The sequence below is a fragment of the Drosophila takahashii genome, chromosome X (assembly GCF_030179915.1).
Source record: "Drosophila takahashii strain IR98-3 E-12201 chromosome X, DtakHiC1v2, whole genome shotgun sequence".
Classification (NCBI taxonomy): domain Eukaryota; kingdom Metazoa; phylum Arthropoda; class Insecta; order Diptera; family Drosophilidae; genus Drosophila; species Drosophila takahashii.
Genome location: NC_091683.1, coordinates 593202 through 613971, shown reverse-complemented (window position 1 = coordinate 613971; position 20770 = coordinate 593202). Strand labels below are relative to the sequence as shown.

The window sequence follows — 20770 nt, the reverse complement described above, 5'->3', positions numbered from 1 at the left end:
AAGGCGGGAAGGCAGGGCACAGGGCACAGGACACCCGCACACACCGCCACAATGGCCCAGGATCAGGAGAAGGAGCAGAGGAGCAGGACCTGGGACCAGGAAACTTTTCACCCACCGACGACTACGGCAAAGACTCTGCGCCGCTGACAATAGAAATGCGTTCGCAAAAGTTTATTTTATTTTGTTTTATACTATTTCTGTGTGCTATTTTTGGGGCGACGCACGAGTTTTTCATTTGATTTCCGCTTGCCACACTTTTTGTGACCTCTCCCCCGCTCCGCCCCGTTTTCCCTGTCCGCCCACCGAGTCACAAACAGAAGCAGGACCAGGAGAAGGACCAGGAGGGACCAGTTCTGGTGCAGATTCAGATTCAGGACCAGGCTCGGTCATCGGGCTAAAGAGCGTATGTTTGTTCACAAAAGGATTAAGTTGGGTCTGCACACAACACCCCGCTGAAAGACCACCCCATTTGCAGCCCCATCCCCCTGCCCGCTGCGAGAAGTTCGAGCTGAATGGAGAAATGGCTTCATTTGCGCCCATAGTAATGATATGGTGGTGATATGGTAAACCCACTTTTTGTCGCGCCGACCGGGCGATTTAAGCACGTATTTATGCTGCCCCCCATCTACACTGTGCTCGATTTTATACTTACAATATATAGATTTTCTTGTTCTTAAATACAAAAAAAAAACCATTTTAGGGGAAATATGTAAATTGTTAGTACGTACATAATAAGTGTGCGAATCTTGTTTTTAAGAACATATTCTTAAATGTTTAACATTCCATGTTGAGAAAAATCAATTAAACGACAACGCCGTCAACATTCAAAATTCTGAGATCAAAGAAAAATAAAATATTTTCATGATAGTAATAAAATGTTCTTAAAGTTTCCCATTCGGAAAGCTAGGTGAAAGTTCAACTTTTTTTTAAAAAAAGGACGAGTTAGAAAATGTTGGAGAATATTGTAATTGTTGACATAAAAAGATAATAGAGGTACATTCGTATATAATGTGGTCGGAAGTATTGACAAATATGATACATCACATTATGTTTATAAAAATATCTAGAATTCCACTCACCGTTTTTGGCGTATGATTGTTGGGGTCGTTTCTTCTTTGATCAAGATCGTCTCTTGTGACGTTTCCAAAATATTCTTATTCGTAATGATGAGTTGAGGAAGCAAACTTCCTGGAGTCAAATAAATCTGAACCGATCGCATTTCCAAGATGGCCGACTTATGTACATATGTATGTACACGTGTAGTGGTCTCGCACATTTGCAGGGTTGTAATTGTATTTCGCATTGGAAGCGTCTTAAATGGGGGCTCTTCTGGCCGATCGACGTTTGTACATATGTATATATAGTTAAAGCTAAATTAGGATGTATGTATGCTCATTTGCAAGTACATTTTAAAGTTCGCTTACCTTTTTACACAAGTTACGATCTTGCGGCGTCGCCGAACCAACGAAAACGGCGTAGTTTGGAGTTTCGATGTCGCTGACTTCCCATCTTCGGGCGTATCAAGGGGCCTCTCAATCCTGGCTAGGCGTTGCCTTCTCTTCTTTATTCAATTTATATAGTTATGTTTAAATCGGGCTTTATCTCTTGGCTTTTTCACTCTGTAAATGTCGATCGGCAAAAGGACGCCACAAATTATCGATTGTTGGTGGCGTTGCCACTCCTGTCGCTTTCTAGCTTTCAAACTTGGTTCGCTGTTGCGCCCGATAGTTGATGCGATTTTTGGCAAACGCATCAAGCATTAGGGGCTTTCATTCGGTGAAACTGTTGTGAAATTATCATGTCTGATCTTATTTATACAATACATGAAAGGAAGCTAGCTTATACACCTGTAGATTGTTCTCACAGCAGTTATTTGGTATACAATTTAGATCTTCAACTTAAGTGCAAAATAATTTCCAATATATTAAACAAATAATAATATTAATCTACTTGCGGGTTTGTTAAACAGCAAACATATTCGGGTGTGTCACAGCCCCCAAAAGCAAATCTCGGTGTCACATTTTGATCATGATTTTTTGTAAAATATGGCAAAAATTAAAAATTTCCAGGTTGAAACGCCAATCGATTGGGAAATTTATTACGAGTTCAACGAGGTATGACATTCCGTTTTAGGACCATTATTTCCATTGTTTTGGCCAAAATACTGCTTGTTTTTGGGGTGGAAAACCGAATCTTGATTTTTGGTAAGAATTTGACTTTTTTAACTGTAACTTCGACAAAAATTGTCCCAAATCAACAAGGCGAACTGTTTTGAGCAGCTAGTAACCTTATAATTAATATCAGTGCACTTTTTGACTGATTTGAGAAAATTAATTTTCGGCCCAATTTTCGAATTTTTGATAAGGGGTACCATCATCATTTTTGGCAAAAAATGGCAAAAATTAAAAATTTCCAGGTTGAAATGCCAATCGATAGGGAATTTTATTACGAGTTCAGCGATGTATGACATTTCATATTCGGACCATTATTTTCATTGTTGTCGCCAAAATACTGTTATTTTTTGGGGCGGAAAATCAGGATCTTGATTTTTGGCAAAAATTCGATTTTTTATATTGGATTTTTTGCTGTAACTTGGACAAATATGGTCCCACAACAAAAAGGCGCACTGTTTTGAGCAGCTAACAACCTAATTATTAATATCAGTTTACTTTCCGACTGATTTGAAAAAATTAATTTTCGACTCAATTTTCGCATTTTTGATAAGGGGTACCATCATGATTTTTTGCGAAAAATGGGAAAAATAAAATATTTCCAGGTTAAAACGCCAATCGATAGGGATTTTTATTACGAGTTTAACGAGGTATTACATTCCGTTTTAAGACCATTAATTCCATTGTTCTGATAAAAATACAGTTTGTTTTTAAGGTAAAAAAAGAGAATCTTGATTTTACACAAACACACATTATACAGGCCTTGAAAGGCCTTCCTAAATCAGAGCAAATTTACTCCGTAACTCCTAGAAAACTCTACAGATTCTATGACACCTACGGTTTTGATTTGTTGGTTTCCAAACCAACCGTCCCTTATTAAAGAGGTTACGTAGTATTTCGACATTCTTTTTCGATTTTTCCAATCTCTTTGGTTGTGATCAGGCAGGTAAAGTAATAAGTCCTCCTATGTCGGACTTTTATATTCAAAAGAATCCAAAAATATATGAAAATTTTCGCACCACAAAAACTGTTGCGATTTTTCATCTCTATTTTATCAGAACGAAACCTATAGCTAATTTGGGAAATCGAAAGCTGCTGTTCATGTCAGTTGTTATCGGATGTTGCATGCGTTGTGTAGGAATCCAAGTTTCACATTTGTCAAAAATCGCAACTGCTTCACATAAATGGACGCAGTGGGAAGAGGCTATTGCGCGCAACAGCGGACCAGCATTGAAAGCTAGAAAGCGACAGGAGTGGCAACGCCACCAACAATCGATAATTCATGGCGTCCTTTTGCCGATCGACATTTACAGAGTGAAAAAGCCAAGAGATAAAGCCCGATTTAAGCTGAACTATATATATTGAATAAAGGAGAGAGGTCAACGTCTACCCAGGATTGAATGGCCCGTTGATACGCCCGAAGATCGGAAGTCAGCGACATCAAAGCTCCAAACTACGCCGTCTTCGTTCCTGAAGCCCTGGTACTGATCCGTGCAAGATTACAAAACGTGTTAAAAGGTAAACGATTTTATATATATACATATGTATGTACTTAAATAAAACCAATAGATCGTTGGTATCACAGCGAACCCATACGCGAGTCCTATAACTTCCAATATATATGTACATTCATATGTACATCAGAATTGCTCCCAGTTTTTTCAGCCTGCATTACATGCATGCCACGTGCGGCGAATTAGGGCTGTTCTATCAAATACATACAAACATGTGTACATTTTGACAGTACCTAAATTATAATATATGTACATACGTACATTCTTGATAATTTAATTCATTTTTTAATTTTTAACTCTGTAATATTGAATCAATACATATCCTAAGTTTGCACACATGTATGTAAACCCTGATAGAGCTACCAATTTTTTCGATTTTTTCCCCCAAAAGTGATGGGAATCGATAGTAAAGGTTTTTAGTTCAAAACAGTCGGTCGCTTAACTTTTGGCCTTGATATAAGCGAACTATGGCTGAAAACCCGAAAAAAGGGTTAATTTTGGTCTAATACTCTAATCCATGCTTTCCACCCTTAAAAATCCGTATTTTGGCCAAAACATTGGAAATAACTTACCTTTTTAAGCTAGTAATTAAATCCCCAATCGATTGGCATTAAAAACTTGGAAACTTAATTTTTTGGCCTTTTTTATTTTTTCAAAAAATCACCAAATCCCAATCAATTTTTCAAGACATAAAAGAAATCTCTGAAAGTTTTTTCGCGTGCACTGGAGACGAATATAAAATCTATTTGACAGACCAAGTTTTTGGCGTACATTTTGTGTACCTCTGTTTGCTTTTTGAGTTCAGTTCGGTTCCAGCAGTCACATTTGATTCCATTCGGTTAAGTTGCGAACGGTTCAAGTTGGCCAAATTCAATTGGGCTAACTTTTTGCGGTCTAGCGCCTCTGACATGCTGACATTCTAGCGCAAATGCTGATTGTGATTCTGATTCGGGATCTCGGCCATTTGGCAATTCGATTAGGTGGAAATTGTAGTGAGCTTTTAATTCAATTAAAGCCAAAGCCAGCCGATAAACGGGTCCGATTTGCTTGGTTAATGCCCAAGTCATAAATCTCCATTCTCCGTTCAGTGGCGGCAATTAAAATTTATCTTTAATTGGCACGTGTAGCCATGAGCAGTTGGCCTGGCCCCAGAAACCCAGGAGCCCAGGGACCCATGAGCAGTGCACCCAATCCAAGCGGGCCAACTGGCTTCTTGAACTTTGCCCAGCCTTATCGGCATTCCGTACTGCTGAATTGGGATTCGGATTGGGGATGGTAGCTGGTGTCCTCCGGATCGCAGCAAACCAAGCGGCGTGGCGCTGGGCACACCTGCCGCTTAACTCCTGAAAGGAACTTACGATTACAACCCTACACACACATGGGCGTACTTCGTGGGGGCTGCAAAAAGGAGCAAATTGTAATTCGGATTTAATTGCCTGTTAACACGCACCCGCGCATAGCGGGCAAGACCGGTAACAGCTCGTAAAAAAGGCGCGAGGCGGAGAAAAGAGACAGAAGGTGAATCAGCATTGCCAGGCGAACCCAGGATACCCTCTCTATAGGGTCTGGGATGTTTAAAAATCATATAGATCACATAGATCCTACTAAATGTTCGAAAATATCAAGTCTGAAATGCAATTTTGAACTTATAATATTTTTATTTCGCTCTTATAGTACTTTATACCATTTTTAATATCAACTTTACACGGTTTAATGGTAAAAATTATATTGAAAGCTTATATAGATAACATAGATCATATTAAATGTTTTAAAATATCAAGTTTGAAATGGAATTTTAAACATATAAAATTTGCATTTCACTCTTATGGTACTTTATACCATTTTTAATATCGATTTTACATGTTTCAATGGTTTAAATGATATTTTTGAATAAATAACAAGAAAATATATCCTTTATTAAAGCGAATGCCACTTTCAGGCGGGAAGTGCATGACTTTTTGGATTGTAAATGAGTTAACACAGGGGGAAACTGTTTGGCATAAAGTGAACAGCTCGTAATTCACCTAGTTTGGGTTTGGTTTTTGGAGCAGCTTAACACTTGGCGCCCAGCTTGACTCCAGTTGCTTCGTCGGCTACTTTGTTTCAACCGGACGGAGTTGCAACTAATCATTTTAGCCAAACTTTCGCCGATAAGCTGGCCGCGAATATGCGCAATATGCACGTACAAACGAGGCTCTGTGGGCTGAATGCTTTGAATAACTATTAAATTTCCCCCAACCAAGACCGAGACATGCCCGCAACGCAATAAGGATAACACAAACCACATCAAGGTCCCGCCGGATACGAGCCGGAATGAAAGAAGTGCTGAACTGTGCATAAAGCGCAGATAGACACGGAGATATGTGTGGCAACTGACATTCATTACGGCATAAATTCGTTTAGTTGCTGGCCTGGACTTGTGGATCAGGACGCCAGTTCTCCATTCTCCGTTCCTGGCACTGAGATGCGACCGAGAGATAGGACACACAGAAATGCCGATGTCGAAGCAACTATTCCTCAGTGCTCCCGAGCTCCACGCACTGTGAAAAGGGCCATAAAGTGAGTGGGTTCCTGTAGGTTGCAGGTTGCAGGTTGCAACCAAGTACAAGTCTGTTTGCAGGCAAATAAATTAACCATCCGTATCATCATCGCCCTGTGACGTGGCAATCTCCTGTGCAAGGATGTGTGTAATTTAATAAGTTAATAAATGGATGAGCTTGCAGCCAGGTTCCAGGTTCCTCTAGGTTCCTCAAATATGAATTTTTCAAGTCTTCAAGTGTGCCAGTTGGGAATTCGGAATCTGGAGTCCATCGACGTGGTTAACCCCAGATCAATCTGACGTCCGATTGATTGACCAGCTTGCCCGACCGCACAAATCACTATCTGGGCGGGTCAGCAGTTGCCGGCCAACTGATTGAATGATGACATTGAAGTCTAAAGACCGGGGCTCAAAAGGTGGCCAAAAGCCAAACTGCTGACTGCTCTGCCGACTGTGCCACGTACGTCCTTAACGATGAAAACATTACACAGCTCGCCTAATTGCCCACTTAAACGTCAGTTAAGGCATGCACCTAAAGATCCAGCCCCACACACACCTTACACCTCCTGAAGTAACCCATGAAAACGTGCACACACGCACACTTGGCTGTCAACAGTGTTGCAACAACAATGACTCGAGCGTTTTATAAACAAATGAAACAATTAATTTGATTCCGCTCTCCAGCCAAATCCTATTAACTGCAACGTAAAAGAAAAACCCCCCTCGGCACTTAAGTATCCGTGCATACGTATGTATGTAACTACGTATGTAACCACCTACCTACCTACATGCTACACTTTCATGCATACTTAATTTGTCAGCTTGGCGCAGGTTTACACCCATTTTAGATATCGTTAACTAACTAACTGTTGCGTTCGTCCTTCTGCCTCCTGGAAAGGCCCTTCCTTCGGGCGGCAGGAACGGGTGAATTTATGGCCGCTCACATATGGCGCCGCAAGGTGTTTCCATTTAAATTTTAGGGCGGCTTAAGACAGGTCGAGTTGAGTTATGCATTGAAATTTAAACTATGCATGTGCCCAGGGAAGAGTCGCGCGAAAGTTGCTTCTCCTAGCCGACAGTTTCGAGAGGCTTGTGTGTGTGGTAATTAGAAAATTTTATGTGATTACATGGGGAGCGTGCCACGGGGCGGATGCGGATGGTTGACAAAAAGAGCGACAGCTCTTTGCCAATGAGGGAAAAGGTGGGAAAATAAAGGGTAAAGTACAAAAGCGCCTATTAGAATATTAATAGAATACTAAATATAACGTCAAGTATGCCTTCCTGTAGCTCCGCTGAGCCTTTGTCTAGATCAGGATGGAATGAATAGAATGGATGTGTGGAGTATGTGGTGTGTGGTGTGACTGAACTTGAACCCTCATTCGAATCCCCTTGCTAAAAGACCCTCTTTTTTTCGCCTTTCTATTTTTCAACTGACCTCGATGGACTTGCATTGAGGACAAGTGGAGTTGCAGAACAGAAGCTTTCAAATTGAATGAAGCCAGCGCGCGCAAAGCTCCCGATGGCTTTCGTTTTCGGCTCAAAGTCCTTGGCTCAGAGAGAATAACTCAATTTAGGCGCCCGAGGATTCGTCGTGCGGCGTCGTAGGTTCGTGGTCGAAGGTTCGGAAACTCCCACATCCACGACGAAGCCAAGACCACGAGACCACATCACTTGTGCTGGGAGTCCTGCCATCCTGGCTTCGTCACTCTGACAGCGGCGGCGGAGTCTTTCGCTTAGACGCACCCACAAAACACTTGAACGCCGCAGCTGCTCCTCTGAACTCCGCTCTATGGTTCAATCTAAGTGGTGCTAGAAGGCGTTAACCAACGAGCACTCGGCTTGAGTTCTCCGCTTTGAGCGCTTTGCTGCTGGAAAAAGTGCGCACAATCCCAGCCGTCGAATTAAAAATCCGTATGTCCAACCAATTGCAGGGTCAGGAGTTGTTGTTTTAGTCTTCCCGCCTTGCACGATATGTTCTTAGTGGCCCGTTCGCAAATTCACTTCCCAATAGACTTGGTTACTTGGTTTACGCATGTATTTCGTTTTTAAGTATTCTTGCTGTATTACAATATATGTGATATATAAAGATTTCGTATTCTTCTCCTCCGTACTCTCCGTATTTCCTATATAAACATTATGTTTCCTAATCGTGCTAAAAAAAATCAACAACAAATTAAACTTAATTTCCCTTTAAAAGCATTTTGCATTAGGTGTACATACATACAGATACATATACATTTATTTGTATTTATATATATCTATATATCAGTGTTCTCACACTTGACAAATTCAACGGCAATTTCATATTCAACTCTATTCATATTTATATTTATTTATATTTATATCCATATCCATATTCATATTCATATCCATAGCCATGTTCAAACTCATTTACTCATATTCATATTCATATCTATACTCATATTCGTATTGGTTTTAATATTTTGTTTGTATCTGCGATATTACACATGTAGGTATAGGTATAAATAGCTCTTGCGATTCATTGGATGATATTTCATTGTCTTCGTATTGTGTTTTAAATGCCAGCATGCTGCTTCGGATTTTGGATAATCTGATTCTGATTCTGATTCCGATCGTAGTTATCGTACAAACATTTTCTAAACTTCGTTAGTCGCTTCGGGATTATCTACATGAATACATTTACGAGTACGTCCTAGTTACTTTGTATTGGTTTTGCAGTTTGATGCTACGATGCAGTAGTCGAGTTCTATGAAATAGACAGTCTTATGTACAATATCTCTGGACTGCTTTGGGGAAAGGGGTCTGATATTTGATAAATAAATCAAAAGACACTGATATTTTCGACTATAATCGATAATTATCGATAGCCAGCAGAAGTCTATAGTGAAAACAATAGAATTCTGAAAAAATCCTCGTAAATTTTAATATTTTATTAATTCGTTTATCAATAATGCGTGTAAAAAAATTAATATTTAAAATTAAAAACTATTAGAAATACTTTTAAGGCGAATTACAATATGATCTTGTTTTTGGGGTAACAAAAGACAAAACACACAGGTCCACTGGTAGACTCCCAATTTATAATAGTTAAAATAATGTTAGGCTGCAATTAACGATAATACAGATTATGGGTTTCGACTGTTTCTGACTATGATTTCATATTTTCCTATATAACTTCTTCGGTGATGTTTAGTATGTATGTCTATGGGGGAAATGCCTATGCCTCCGATTAGCCTTTTGTTATACTAGTGAGTACACAACATCCAAGTGTCTAAGAAGCTCTTGATTTTGTCCTTCGAGTCTGGGTACAGTTCCCTAATTCCCTCGAGAGTGGGTATGATGGCATGATGGGTAATCATTAATCATTAATCATTTATCGGGTATCCGTAATCATATGTTCCACTAATTAGGTGTATATGGCATACCGTTCTATGTTACAGTTAGCATATGAGTAATTCAACATGTACGTGTGCGTTTTGGGTGATGCCTGTGCCTACAGATATCGGCTATAGTCGTGACTCGCTCCTCTTAGTCGGAATTCGATGCGGATCTGGACGTGGATGTGGATGTGGACTGCCATCGCGCGCTGTCGTGCAATCATCTGCAGACGGTGGAGTCGTCGCCCGCGCATATGGAGTGCGGTGCCGCCAGGAAGAGCTTGCCGTTGGAGCAGGCGCAGAGCTGGAAGACGCGGTGCATGTGATCCCTGCTTTGGGCCGTGCCCAGGATGGGCGGCTGGGCCGTCCGTAAATTGGGCATGAGTATCTTCGAGGACTCCAGTCGCAGCTGCAGAAGAGAAGATAAAAGAGGGCACAGAGAGATTTGCTGGCTGCTCCAATCCAATCTCCAATCTCCAAGCTAACAAGCCTTCAATCTTCAATCATACTTACGCTCCCATCGAGGGCTCGGAACTTGACATCTTCCAGGGCCACGACTTCTATGCCGCCTGCCCGCGATTGCAAATTGATGTCCTTGGCCGCCGTCATCTCCAATTGCCGGGTGGGCGATTCGAGTCTGTAATTAAATCAGGCGCCTTGGTTAGTCAATGGGAACGGAGTAGCGCCTAATGAAACGGAAAGTCGCGCAATTGCGGTGCCTTAAAAACATTGCAATTGCAATTTCACTTTGAATCGCTGGCCTGCTGATTCTGATATGACTTTGCATTGACATCATCGACCGGCTCGTCAACTGCTGAAATATTTGCGTGTGTATCTGTGTCTGGCGCCAGACAATTTGTAATTTTCATGAACCAACAGGCAGGCAGGCAGCTATCGCCAAATTTGTCAATGAAAATGTTATTACAAGCCGCCGATCCTGTTAATGGTTCATGTGTATACAGGCTGGATGGACAGATGGATGGATGGATGGGCCTATGGATAATGCAGCGACTGCCTTTCAACCACCCACAGCAATCCCAGTCCGATTCCGATTCCGGCGTTAGCCAAAAGGTAAAAACGGGGAAAAACGAGGAGAAAAAAGAGTCTGTCCCCTTTAGCGCTTTTTAATTCACTGCCACCGTTTGTGTACATTCCTGACAAATGTGTATAAATATTTTTGCGCCCCGCGTGAGCTCAGTGAGCTGCAAACTGAATACTGAATACTGAACACTGAACACTGAACACCGACACCTAGATGCACCCACTCTGGCAGGTTGTTTTTGCCACCACCGCAAAGGTGACGTTGACAGAGGCAGCCGAGTGTTTGCTTTTAATTTTTTATTTCTCAGATTTCTCAGCCAACGCAACAGCAGAACGACTAATATGCCACAGACTGTGGATGCTGTGCTGCAAATTTATTGCGCTCATTGAATTTCAACACCGGACGACGGACGAGGCTTTCGATTTCATTTACTTTAATTGGCCCCGGCCGATGCACATGCACTACGCTACTTGGATCTTCAGGGTCTCTGCACACAAAAAAATTTGCTTGGTAAAATTGACCAATGAAGATAGTTCAGTAACTATAAAAAATAGTACTTTAACAATAAAAATAGTCGTCCGTTTTTGCAATGCGTAACGTAACTTCTTCAGTATAAAAGTGTGCAACAGTAATTTTACAAATCTTCTGCGATGCCTTTTTTATAATTCTAGTTTAGCCCTTCATGATTCATGATTCAGAGTCATTAAGACTTATTTTCTGTCTTAAGTCTTTAATATACTTCCACATTAGATGAAAGTCAAGTGCAATCCGCACCTTTATAAGGTGTAGGATAAAATCACTTTTGGAAAAGGTAATTGGACAACTACCTTTTAATATTACTTATAAATTACTGTGAAATATCTATAAATAATTGTATATTTACCATAAAAATAGTAAGTTAACTATAATTTATGGTTTGGGCACATTCTACCCTGTTTTACAGTTGCATAACTATTTTTTATAGTAACCCTTACGTTTACGAATAACCTAAGAGTAACAATTTACTTAGTAGAATTGACAATTTTTATGGTTAAGGCCTGTTTGACAATTATTACAGTTGATTTTACCAAGTTTTTTTTGTGTGTGGGGTCTGGTCTACTCACCTCAGTTCCCTTCCTGGCTCGGCGCGCACATGGGGCGTCTGCACGGACTCCCGGAAGACAGCGCCGCCCTCGCCCTCGATCCGCAGGGCGTGGGCTCCGATTGTGACTTCATTCCGATTCACCGAGAACAGGCTGCGTCCGTTGGTGTCGTTTATGCGAAAGCCCGCCGACAGGCACTCGAACTTGTCGTGTCCCAGGAATAAGTGATTCTCAATCATGCCATTCGGGTCACGTGTATTGATTGAAAAGTTACGTGATGACTCTGGAGTGCGAAGAAATGCAAATGGAAATGGAAACAGCGATGCCTTAGATAAATGCGGCTAATTCTCGTAGTAATTGCAATATAAATAAGTAAACACACTCCGCTAAACAGTTAAAGAGCATCCCACTTGTGTGTTACCTGCTTAAGATGGCACGTAACCAGAAGCCGGAAACGGAAATCGAATCTCGGGCTCCGCCATCCCCCATTCTATTGTCTCAGCGAAGGTCCGTCGCGGTCGACCATGGCCATCGCTCTTGGCTATCAACTATCCACTATCAGCCATCGCTGACAGCCACCTGGTGCTCCCCATCCTCCCACTTCCGAGCACGTATCTGCGGTTGTTGCTTATCGCTGCGGGAAATGCGCTCCTCCTGTCGACACATGGACGAAGGTCCCTGGGAAATCGCATCAGTCTTCTCTGCTCCTGCTTTCATATGGTCTATCTGTAATTGTACATCTTGGCTGCCGCACACAAGGTGCTCAAGCCCCCGATCTCATTTGGCGACGCTTAGCGTCTCTGATTTCCCGCCTGCTTGATATCCGTTGATTTATGTCTTGACTGGCACCCGGCACACATTTGTCGTCGTCGTCGAGGTCTCGCTTCTCCTCCTTGTCCACATGAATGTTTAAGCTCCGTGCACTTGCCCTCGGGCAGACGGAAAACAAATGGGCCTGCCAATGCTCCTCGGAGGCTGCATAATAGCGGCCAGCAGCGCAGTTCATTAAACATGCGCTGGCTGAATGGCCAGTCATCGGAGGCAGGAGGCGTCCATGACTTTGACATTTGCATAGGAAGTTCAACCGAATCCCCATCCCTGAATCCTAAAACCTAAAACCTAAGCGATAGCTCATCATGACGTGACCACGATCTAACCAACAGCCTAATGTACAAATTTATGAAATGAATATTAATAGGCCTGGACCTCCGAACGGGGGCTGCCTGTACTGATAGACTGATATACTGATATACCGATACCGTACACGTGTTCGCACCTAATCGCTCGATAAGGCCAGAGGCGCTCCACGGAAACGCAATTCACACTCACCTATGGAGATGGGCTGGCCGTGCCGCGAACGGATTGTCGATGCGCGCAGCATGTCCATAATTATCGCCTGTCCCGACAGCTGTATGCCACCGGGTACGATTTTCAGCTGACCCATGCCCTCCTAAAAACGTTCGGTTAGTTGGTTGGATAGCAGGGGATCCCACGTAATTACCGTCGAGAACTCCATCACTTTCAGTATCCAGAGGGTGAGCACCAGATTTGTGATGATGAGCAGCATCAGCAGCAGGAGCAGGGTGTACAGGCACTTCTTTCGCCACCCAATGAGGCCCAGATACGTCTCGATGCCCCCCACGAATCCGTCCACATTGGAGCGTCCGCCCGGTGGGTTGGGGGCACTGCGAACCACCCCCCTCGCGTGCCCATGGCCGCCATGACCGCTGACCGTGGCCTTGCCCGTCGTCGCTGTCACAGTGGTGGCAGTCATGGGTGCTCCTCCGCCTCCTCTGGCTGCTCCGTTACCGCTTCCCGCTGATCCGCTGGTGCCGCCAGTTGTCATTGGGCCAGGACGATGGCCACCTCCACCACCACCACCAACGGCCTTGTGCGGTCGCTTGGGCGTGGTGCCAACCGATAATCGCTGCGAGTTCGGCCCAAAGTCACTGATCTCACTGCTGCCAGCAGCCAACATTGCTGAGCTGCTGCACGGCAGCTAGTGGAGGCATGAGAGGCTCATGATTGCCGGCTGTTTCAATAATCTGCAAAATTAGGATTCGATTTTGATGATTTAGAGGTGTCTAAAAGGAAAAAGAATTCGTACTTGGGCATTTATGGGTTCTTTCGAGGATTCCAAAGCTTTTTCTCTCAAATTGATCTTAATGCAGATCAATTTGATATTCATTGTTTCAGTAAACTTGTAATGAAAGGCTGTGATATTTATATTTACTTTTGAAGGTGTCTAAAAGTATGCAGGAAAAGAGTTCTTCATTTTATTGGACACCTTTCAGGGGCTTTTTATAGGACTCTAAAGCACTTTCCCTTTTTTCACGTTGATCTGCCTTAAAATTATAACAAAATTTATATTCCGGGTATCAATAAATTTTTAATAATATTTCCCTTTGATGGCGTCTTAAGGTTATTCATACTTTTGTTGAATACTTGGCCCTTTTCAAGGATTCTAAAGCACCTTCTCTCAAATTGATCTGCAATAAAATCAATTTGAGATTACAGTTAATTTGTAATGAAGGGCAGTGATTTCATGTTTACTTTTGAAGGTGTCTAAAAGTATGCAATGAAAACTAGTGTATTGAAAATACATCCTTGCCCACTACTGGTAAATCTATCGTTATCTATCACGGAAACCCAATGAGCTTGCGATTACTATGTCTATATAATAAAGCGCAGATGTCCCTGTCTGGACGCCTGGAAGCCTTTGTAACCATAAATCTGGTCTGCAAGGCTCCTTTATAGACCCCTCGTTTGCCGAAATGGACTGCCACCCGGATGGCATTAAAATATGCAGCAGGCTGTGGCAGTTAGCCTTCACTGGAAGCTGGATGGGATTGCTCCTGCTGCTGCTCCTGCTCCTGATCCAATTGCAACTGCAACTGGAAGTGGAGGTGGAATCGCAACTACAAATGCACCAGTTGATGACTTTAGTGGCGTCAGCTGTTGACGACTTCACACGTGCAGCTCTTCAATTATGCATGCCTGCAGCAACTGCAACTGCAACTGCAACTGCAGGTGGATGTGGATCCGAATGTGAATATATATACAGATATATATATATGTGTGTATATGCCAAGTGGACGTGGATGGGGCGAAACATTTACATGCATGAGCTGTGGAAATGACGACAGGGCGGGCGTATTTATTAAACCATTCTGTCAAAAGAAATCATAATAAATAAAATAAAAAGTCATAAATGAATAAATTATAGACTTTTTGCTCGTGAGGCTCATAAATAAATAAATAAGTAATTCTAGAATAGCAAGTAAATTCTGATGTCAAAGGTAATTAGTTGAATGCGGCTGTTTCGTGCGTTGCCTTTGGCTTTCGCTTTAAAGGCTGCAAAGGTGTTGAATCTCTCGATTTTCGGTTTACGGTGTCTATAATTATATGATTATCTTAAGAGCTTACGAATCCGCATGAGTTATGAAATACATTTTGTGCGCGCTCAATAAAAATGTATAAATAAATGTATAGATAATTTCGGTTTCGGCCACTCATTTTTATTTTCATTCACTTCGTAAGTGATGGTTCAGTCCCACTCTTTTTGGCGAAGGCCTTTCGAAATTCAATTCAAATACGGTTGTTGAATAGTTTCCATTGGCACATGATGTACCATACTGAGTAATTGCCCGTAAATATTTTTTACGATCTATTCTCTTCTGGTCACCCTCATCTCGTGGTTTTCTTGCTCGCATACGTAGTATTGTCTATAGTACAGGCACTAACCTCCCGACTAAACACTCTCTTCCCTCCTTTTGGGCCCTGACCATGGACCAAAATTTTGTTTATGTTTATCATTATGTTTATATGGTCTGCGTCGGCAATTACTTCAATTGTTTACGGGCCACTTTAGTGCATTCGAAGTGACGAAGAGCAAAGAACAGCAAACTGTGAAATGTGAAATAGGGAAGGCCTTTTAAGTTGGGGATTTGTGATCTGCACAATGCTACTTATCAATATAAAAATCAAAATAGTATCTGAGGTGTGGCAAATAGAAAGTTTGGTGTAACGCAAAAAGGGCATAGGTAGAAGGGAATTAATTTAAATCGCTTGGGGTTTTGTTTTGTCCACTAAATGTACTGAAAAATAGAGGAATAAAATGCTTTTAATTCTGCATCATCATTGGAGTAAATAGCAAAGTCCCAGCTGCCAAGCAATTAACAGGGAAAACTTGCACAGTCCCATTTTATTATTTATTTTGGGATGCTTTCGGTCCAGGGCCGACCTAAAGGAGGCCCAAAGCGGCAGATGTACATCCAGAAAAAAACAGAATTATATGAATTCACACAGGAAATCACTGATTACTTTTAGTAGATCCTGAAAATTATCGATACTTTCGATATTTTCAAAGTTTTAATACGATAATATCGATATTTTGAAGGGAAGTACATTAGAGCTCGAAAGTTATCGATATTATCTATATTTTGACAATATTGAATAGATATTAATGATGTCTTTAAATTGAAAACACAATTTTAATATCGAGAAATAGCAAACTGTCGATATTTTTTCAAGGGAATAATCTTTTCCCCTTTATTTTTTATGAAAAGCGGGTTTTCCCATATTCAAAGTGCTTTATATAGTTTTTGGGAACTTTTCCTAACTTACAAATATTTCTTCTTTTATCACAAAATGCTGTAACTATTTCTGCTCATATTTTTTCTCCGAGTGCAGCCAGTAAAAAATCCAGACCAGATTCCAAGCCGGATGAAGGCCAAGGATCGTGCTCCGAGAATTGTTCAAGGGAGCTGAAGGTGATTTAGTATCTGCAGACGGACTGCGGACTCCACCGGACGGGGTTATACATGGCACGCACGCAACTGGAATCGGGGATCGGGAGTGTTTCGGGTGAGGATTGGGATTGGGATTGGGACTGGGATTTGGCCCAAGTGCAATATGAACTCCGCCGGGGCACAAGCATCACGTGCGGCACGTTATAGTAAAGTTGCCCAAACAGTTGCTCTCTCTCTTAATTTTGTTACTGCATCTTCCTTTGCTTTTGCTGCCACACGTTTTTATTGCGACTTGTGTCACATCCATGCATCCGCTTACATTGTGATATTCATGGGAAATTACGCAGGATGTTGAGGAATATGTGCTCTTGGGTAACAGATCTTGGCTGATATCGCCAGCCGCCATCCGCCACCCAAATGCGAGCGACCAGTTGTTCAAAAGTAGTTAATTTAAAGCGAAACGCAGGTGGCCCCGACCGAACCAACGTCCGTTTATAGAAATGAACTCGTAAATGGAAAATATTGCATTGTCCTGCTATTAAGTTATCAACGAGGACGGACAGAAAGGACGGACGGAGGCAGACATGACCGGAGACGGAGACCCATATGCATATATGTGGTTGGAGTGGAAGGATAAGGAAAAGGGTTGCGCCACCAACTAGCAACTATCAACTAGTGGGGTTGAGCAGCCTGTGCCACGGCACGTTCCTGGGACCGAAACCCAAACCCAAACCGAAACCCGGTCCCTAATACCCATCACCCATCCGCACTGAGTCGTAGTCCCAGTCGGCGTCGTGGTTTCGGACATAATACTCCGTATTCCGACTCCAACTCCGGCACAGCAGTTTCATATTTTGCAGCCATTTCATGTTGTGTCTTGTGCGAAAGGTGGTCGTATGTAGTGTGTAGTATGTAGTATGTAGTTGCCACACTTAATGGCGCTCGTACGTTTTGGCAGCAGCAGCAGGAGCAGCGGCTACACTTGTACTCGCATGTATATTGTTATGTCCTTGTTGCCGCCTGCAGGACATTTTTATTCCAATCATGCGTAAGTGGCGTAAGGGCCAGGCCGCCGTAAACCTTAACTTTTCCGCACCCATGTGGGAAGAACCTAATGGGATCTGAAGCGTTTCGAAGGGTCTGTACTTGGCACGGCTCCAGCTGTGTTTTTGGCAAGACTCGGATAGAAAATTAACCAAAACTAACTGCGCTAAACTGTGTATACTCTTTGATAAGACTAGCCAAGTCCCAGTCTCCCGAAGTGAAGAGATCAAGTTAGTTTAGCTAATTGATCTTCCTGTTTTAACTTCAACTTTTCATACATGTTAAGGTTTTACCTTATGGACGAGAAAACAGGCTTACTTAATTGTTTAAATAAACAGATTTCTAACGAGAACTTAGAGGTTTAGAGGATCCTCCTGATAGACAGGAACTTTTGAGACTATTTTCATAACCGGAGGTTAACTGGAGGTTAATCAAGATCATATACGTACTGTTGAAAATTTGAAGAGTCTTAATAAACAGAGATATTTAACCTATTTTCACAGCTATTGATCTCTTGGCCGGATTACGACACACACTAAAAAATAAGACTATTTTCATAAACGGAGGTTAACTGGAGGTTATTCCTATTGGAAATTTGGAAAGTCTTGATAAACAGAGATATTTAACCCATGTTCACAGCTATTGATCTCTTGGCCGGATTACGACACACACTAAAAATTGAGACTATTTTCATAACCGGAGTTAACTGGAGGTTCATCCAGATCATATACGTACTTTTGGATATTTCGAAAGTCTTGATATTTAACCTATTTTCACAGCTATTGATCTCTCGCCCGGATTACGACACACACTCAAAGATGAGAGTCCGATCGCGACGACACGACGCGCTGACCTTCACAATTTCCAACGCCAGCCATGGGCAAAAGCAAGAAGCACAGACAAAAAATAAGCACTCGAAAGCAATTTTTCGAACCGCCTGAATTTGGAAACTGAAATGTTTTGGAAACAGTATGTGATTTGTATTCCAAGCACCGAGTCCGCGCACGGGTACCGTCCTCCTTCACGGCAGCACAACAACTGACGGAATGGCAGCACAGAACACAGCGGCTGAATCACTTTGCCGGAGGAGTAGAATATCAGGCATTTCACATTTCGTATTTCGTTCGCAGCCAGTCGCTGCTCCGATTCGGAAAGCTTTTGCCGAGCGCCGCCAACGAGCGGATTTCACTCAAACATCGGTTGGCTGAGGACGGCCGCAGCCAGTTCCCCTGGCTCCCCCGCCATCCTGACCTCAATCGTTCTCGCTCGGCCCGACTCGAGTGGCCACCGAATGGATTGTTTACCTTCTTGGGCCGGAGCGAGCAACACGTGGTCAGCGGGAGCCACGTGTTGCTGCTGCTGCTGGACTTCAGACTTCAGTCGCCAGAAGATCTGCAGTGGAGCCATTCCAATGGTTCGATGGGCCTGCTTTAATCTGGCTCCACAGGAGCACAACTTGATTAAACTTTTGGCACGATTTGTAAATTATTCAGTGCTGCTTTGTGTGCGTCTCTTGTAATAAGCCGCCTGTTTCATGCACTCGCAATTCTCGAATTCTATAAATTCTGAAATATTTTGTAGGGAAGTATAATGCTCTAGAGCTAAATAGAAAATACATTTTTGCAGAAATTATGTATCTTTCGTTTAATGTAAAATTTCCATTGGTAATCCCATTAAAATTTAAATATATTCTAGATTCAAACACTTATGGATTCTGTTAAGTTTGATTTGGAATTTTGTAATGCAAATGGCATAGAATTTAAAAATATATTATTCTGCGTTATAAATTGTATATACTTTGTTCCGAGGGTTCGAAATGTAGTTGTCTCCGCTCGAAGTCGTGATGGCCCGTCCCATCTGCAATCAGGAACCCGTTCATCCTTTTCGCCCCTTTGTTTTCCACATGCCCATGCGTATTTATAAATTAAAAGAGTGTTCATCTTTGGCCAAAGTTCATAATTTGTGCGCCCTTATTGGAAGCACGACGCTCGCAGGGGCGGTAACTGCTGGCCCTCCTTTGTTTTAGACATCCAAAGGATATACACTGGGTCCTTCTAATTGTCCTTGTCAACAGCTGCTGCCGCTCCTCGTGGGGTCGACCCGGGTCAGATTCACAGATTCGGATGCGTAGGGGTTCGGGTGCTTAGCCAGCAATTGTTCCCGGCAGATCCGGCACTGGGCGATCAAGCCACGGTCCTCATTTGCGGCTTACTTGCACTCGCATATAGAAAGCCATTAGAAAAGTGAGCAAGAGCCTGAACAGAAAGAAAACAAAAACCCAGCCAAGTTGTGTGTGTTGTTAAAAGCTGCGGCCACTTTTTGCAGCTGCTTTCGGCTCGGAAAGTGGGCGTGTGTGCCCAAAAGACCTTTGTAGTTCCTCGAGGAGGAGGTGCTGGTTAAAATTTAAGTCGGCACATATGTGTAGTATATGTATTCAGGACGTAACCCCATCCAACCATCCCCCCACCCACTCGCACACATGTTAATTGTGCTCCGGATTGCGGAAAAAGGGTGGGGGCTTCTGAACAGTTGTTGTCCTAGCTTTCCCATCCCTTCCCTTTATGCATTTATAATATCTTAACTTGTTTTCAACTGGATTTGCCTCTTGAATTTGTCAGCAGCATGCTCGTGCTGGAAAAATAATGAGCCCCGAAAGTGCCTCCAAGTTTTCATTTAAATGCAGGCTATCCCCGAAAGTAATTAGAGTCCTTTGCTCTCCGGCTCACGTATTAAATTCCAAGAGATATAATGAGCAATCTGGCCAGTTGATTGGACAGTTAGGAGAGCTATCGCGGGGCTCGAGCCTCCATGTCAATGGCTATTTATACAAATGCCGAGCAAATAGTCGGCCGTGGGTGGGTGGCAAAGGGGGTGGGATGTGTGTTTACCTGGACTGTGGACTACCAACTGTGGACTATGGCCGGATACACGATTTTGCGGCTCGGCTCGGCTCGCATCGACTCTCCTCGACTCCAAGTTGTGCAAACAATCATAAATAAAGCAAGCAATCAAACATGCTGTTGTACTCTGATTACCCTAATTTGTATGCCACAATTTGACACATGACAATTGACACTTAGTTACAATGGGTGCCAACAACGTGGGTAACATGGAGCACTGCACTGCGGCCACTTGCCACATTGCCACACGGCCACATTGCCACACAGCCAAGCGCACATATTTGGCAATCATTTATTTTAGAGCCAATTGAATTTTAAGTAGTCAAACATGCATATGACATAAGTGCGCAGCCACACGCATGACAATG

At 42.6% G+C, this 20770-nt stretch overlaps 3 protein-coding genes across 4 annotated transcripts in view; 1 reads left to right on the top strand and 2 right to left on the bottom strand.

The window, feature by feature from the left end:
- Positions 1 to 1121, bottom strand: part of LOC108063841 (coiled-coil domain-containing protein CG32809) — a 61764-nt gene extending 60643 nt beyond the window's left edge. Inside the window, exon 1 of the mRNA XM_070219072.1 lies at positions 1080 to 1121. The gene's annotated coding sequence lies outside the window, so the exon portion shown is untranslated. The remainder of the gene's footprint in view (positions 1 to 1079) is intronic.
- Positions 1122 to 3670: 2549 nt separating this feature from the next.
- Adar (Adenosine deaminase acting on RNA) overlaps positions 3671 to 20770 on the top strand; it is an 88325-nt gene continuing 71225 nt past the window's right edge. Inside the window, exon 1 of the mRNA XM_070219264.1 lies at positions 3671 to 3689. The gene's annotated coding sequence lies outside the window, so the exon portion shown is untranslated. The remainder of the gene's footprint in view (positions 3690 to 20770) is intronic.
- Scgdelta (sarcoglycan delta) lies at positions 8242 to 20458 on the bottom strand. Of its 2 annotated transcripts, none has more exons than XM_070219115.1 (6): positions 20391 to 20458; positions 13209 to 13752; positions 13037 to 13157; positions 11729 to 11990; positions 10097 to 10220; positions 8242 to 9992 (listed from the first exon to the last, which is right to left on the bottom strand). In XM_070219115.1, the coding sequence occupies exons 2-6, from the start codon at positions 13683 to 13685 to the stop codon at positions 9804 to 9806; spliced, it is 1173 nt and encodes a 390-aa protein (XP_070075216.1). In that variant the 5' UTR covers positions 13686 to 13752; positions 20391 to 20458; the 3' UTR covers positions 8242 to 9803. The 2 variants fall into 2 exon arrangements, with proteins under 2 accessions (XP_070075216.1, XP_017006573.2); XM_017151084.3 differs by lacking the exon at positions 20391 to 20458 and adding an exon at positions 18238 to 18571.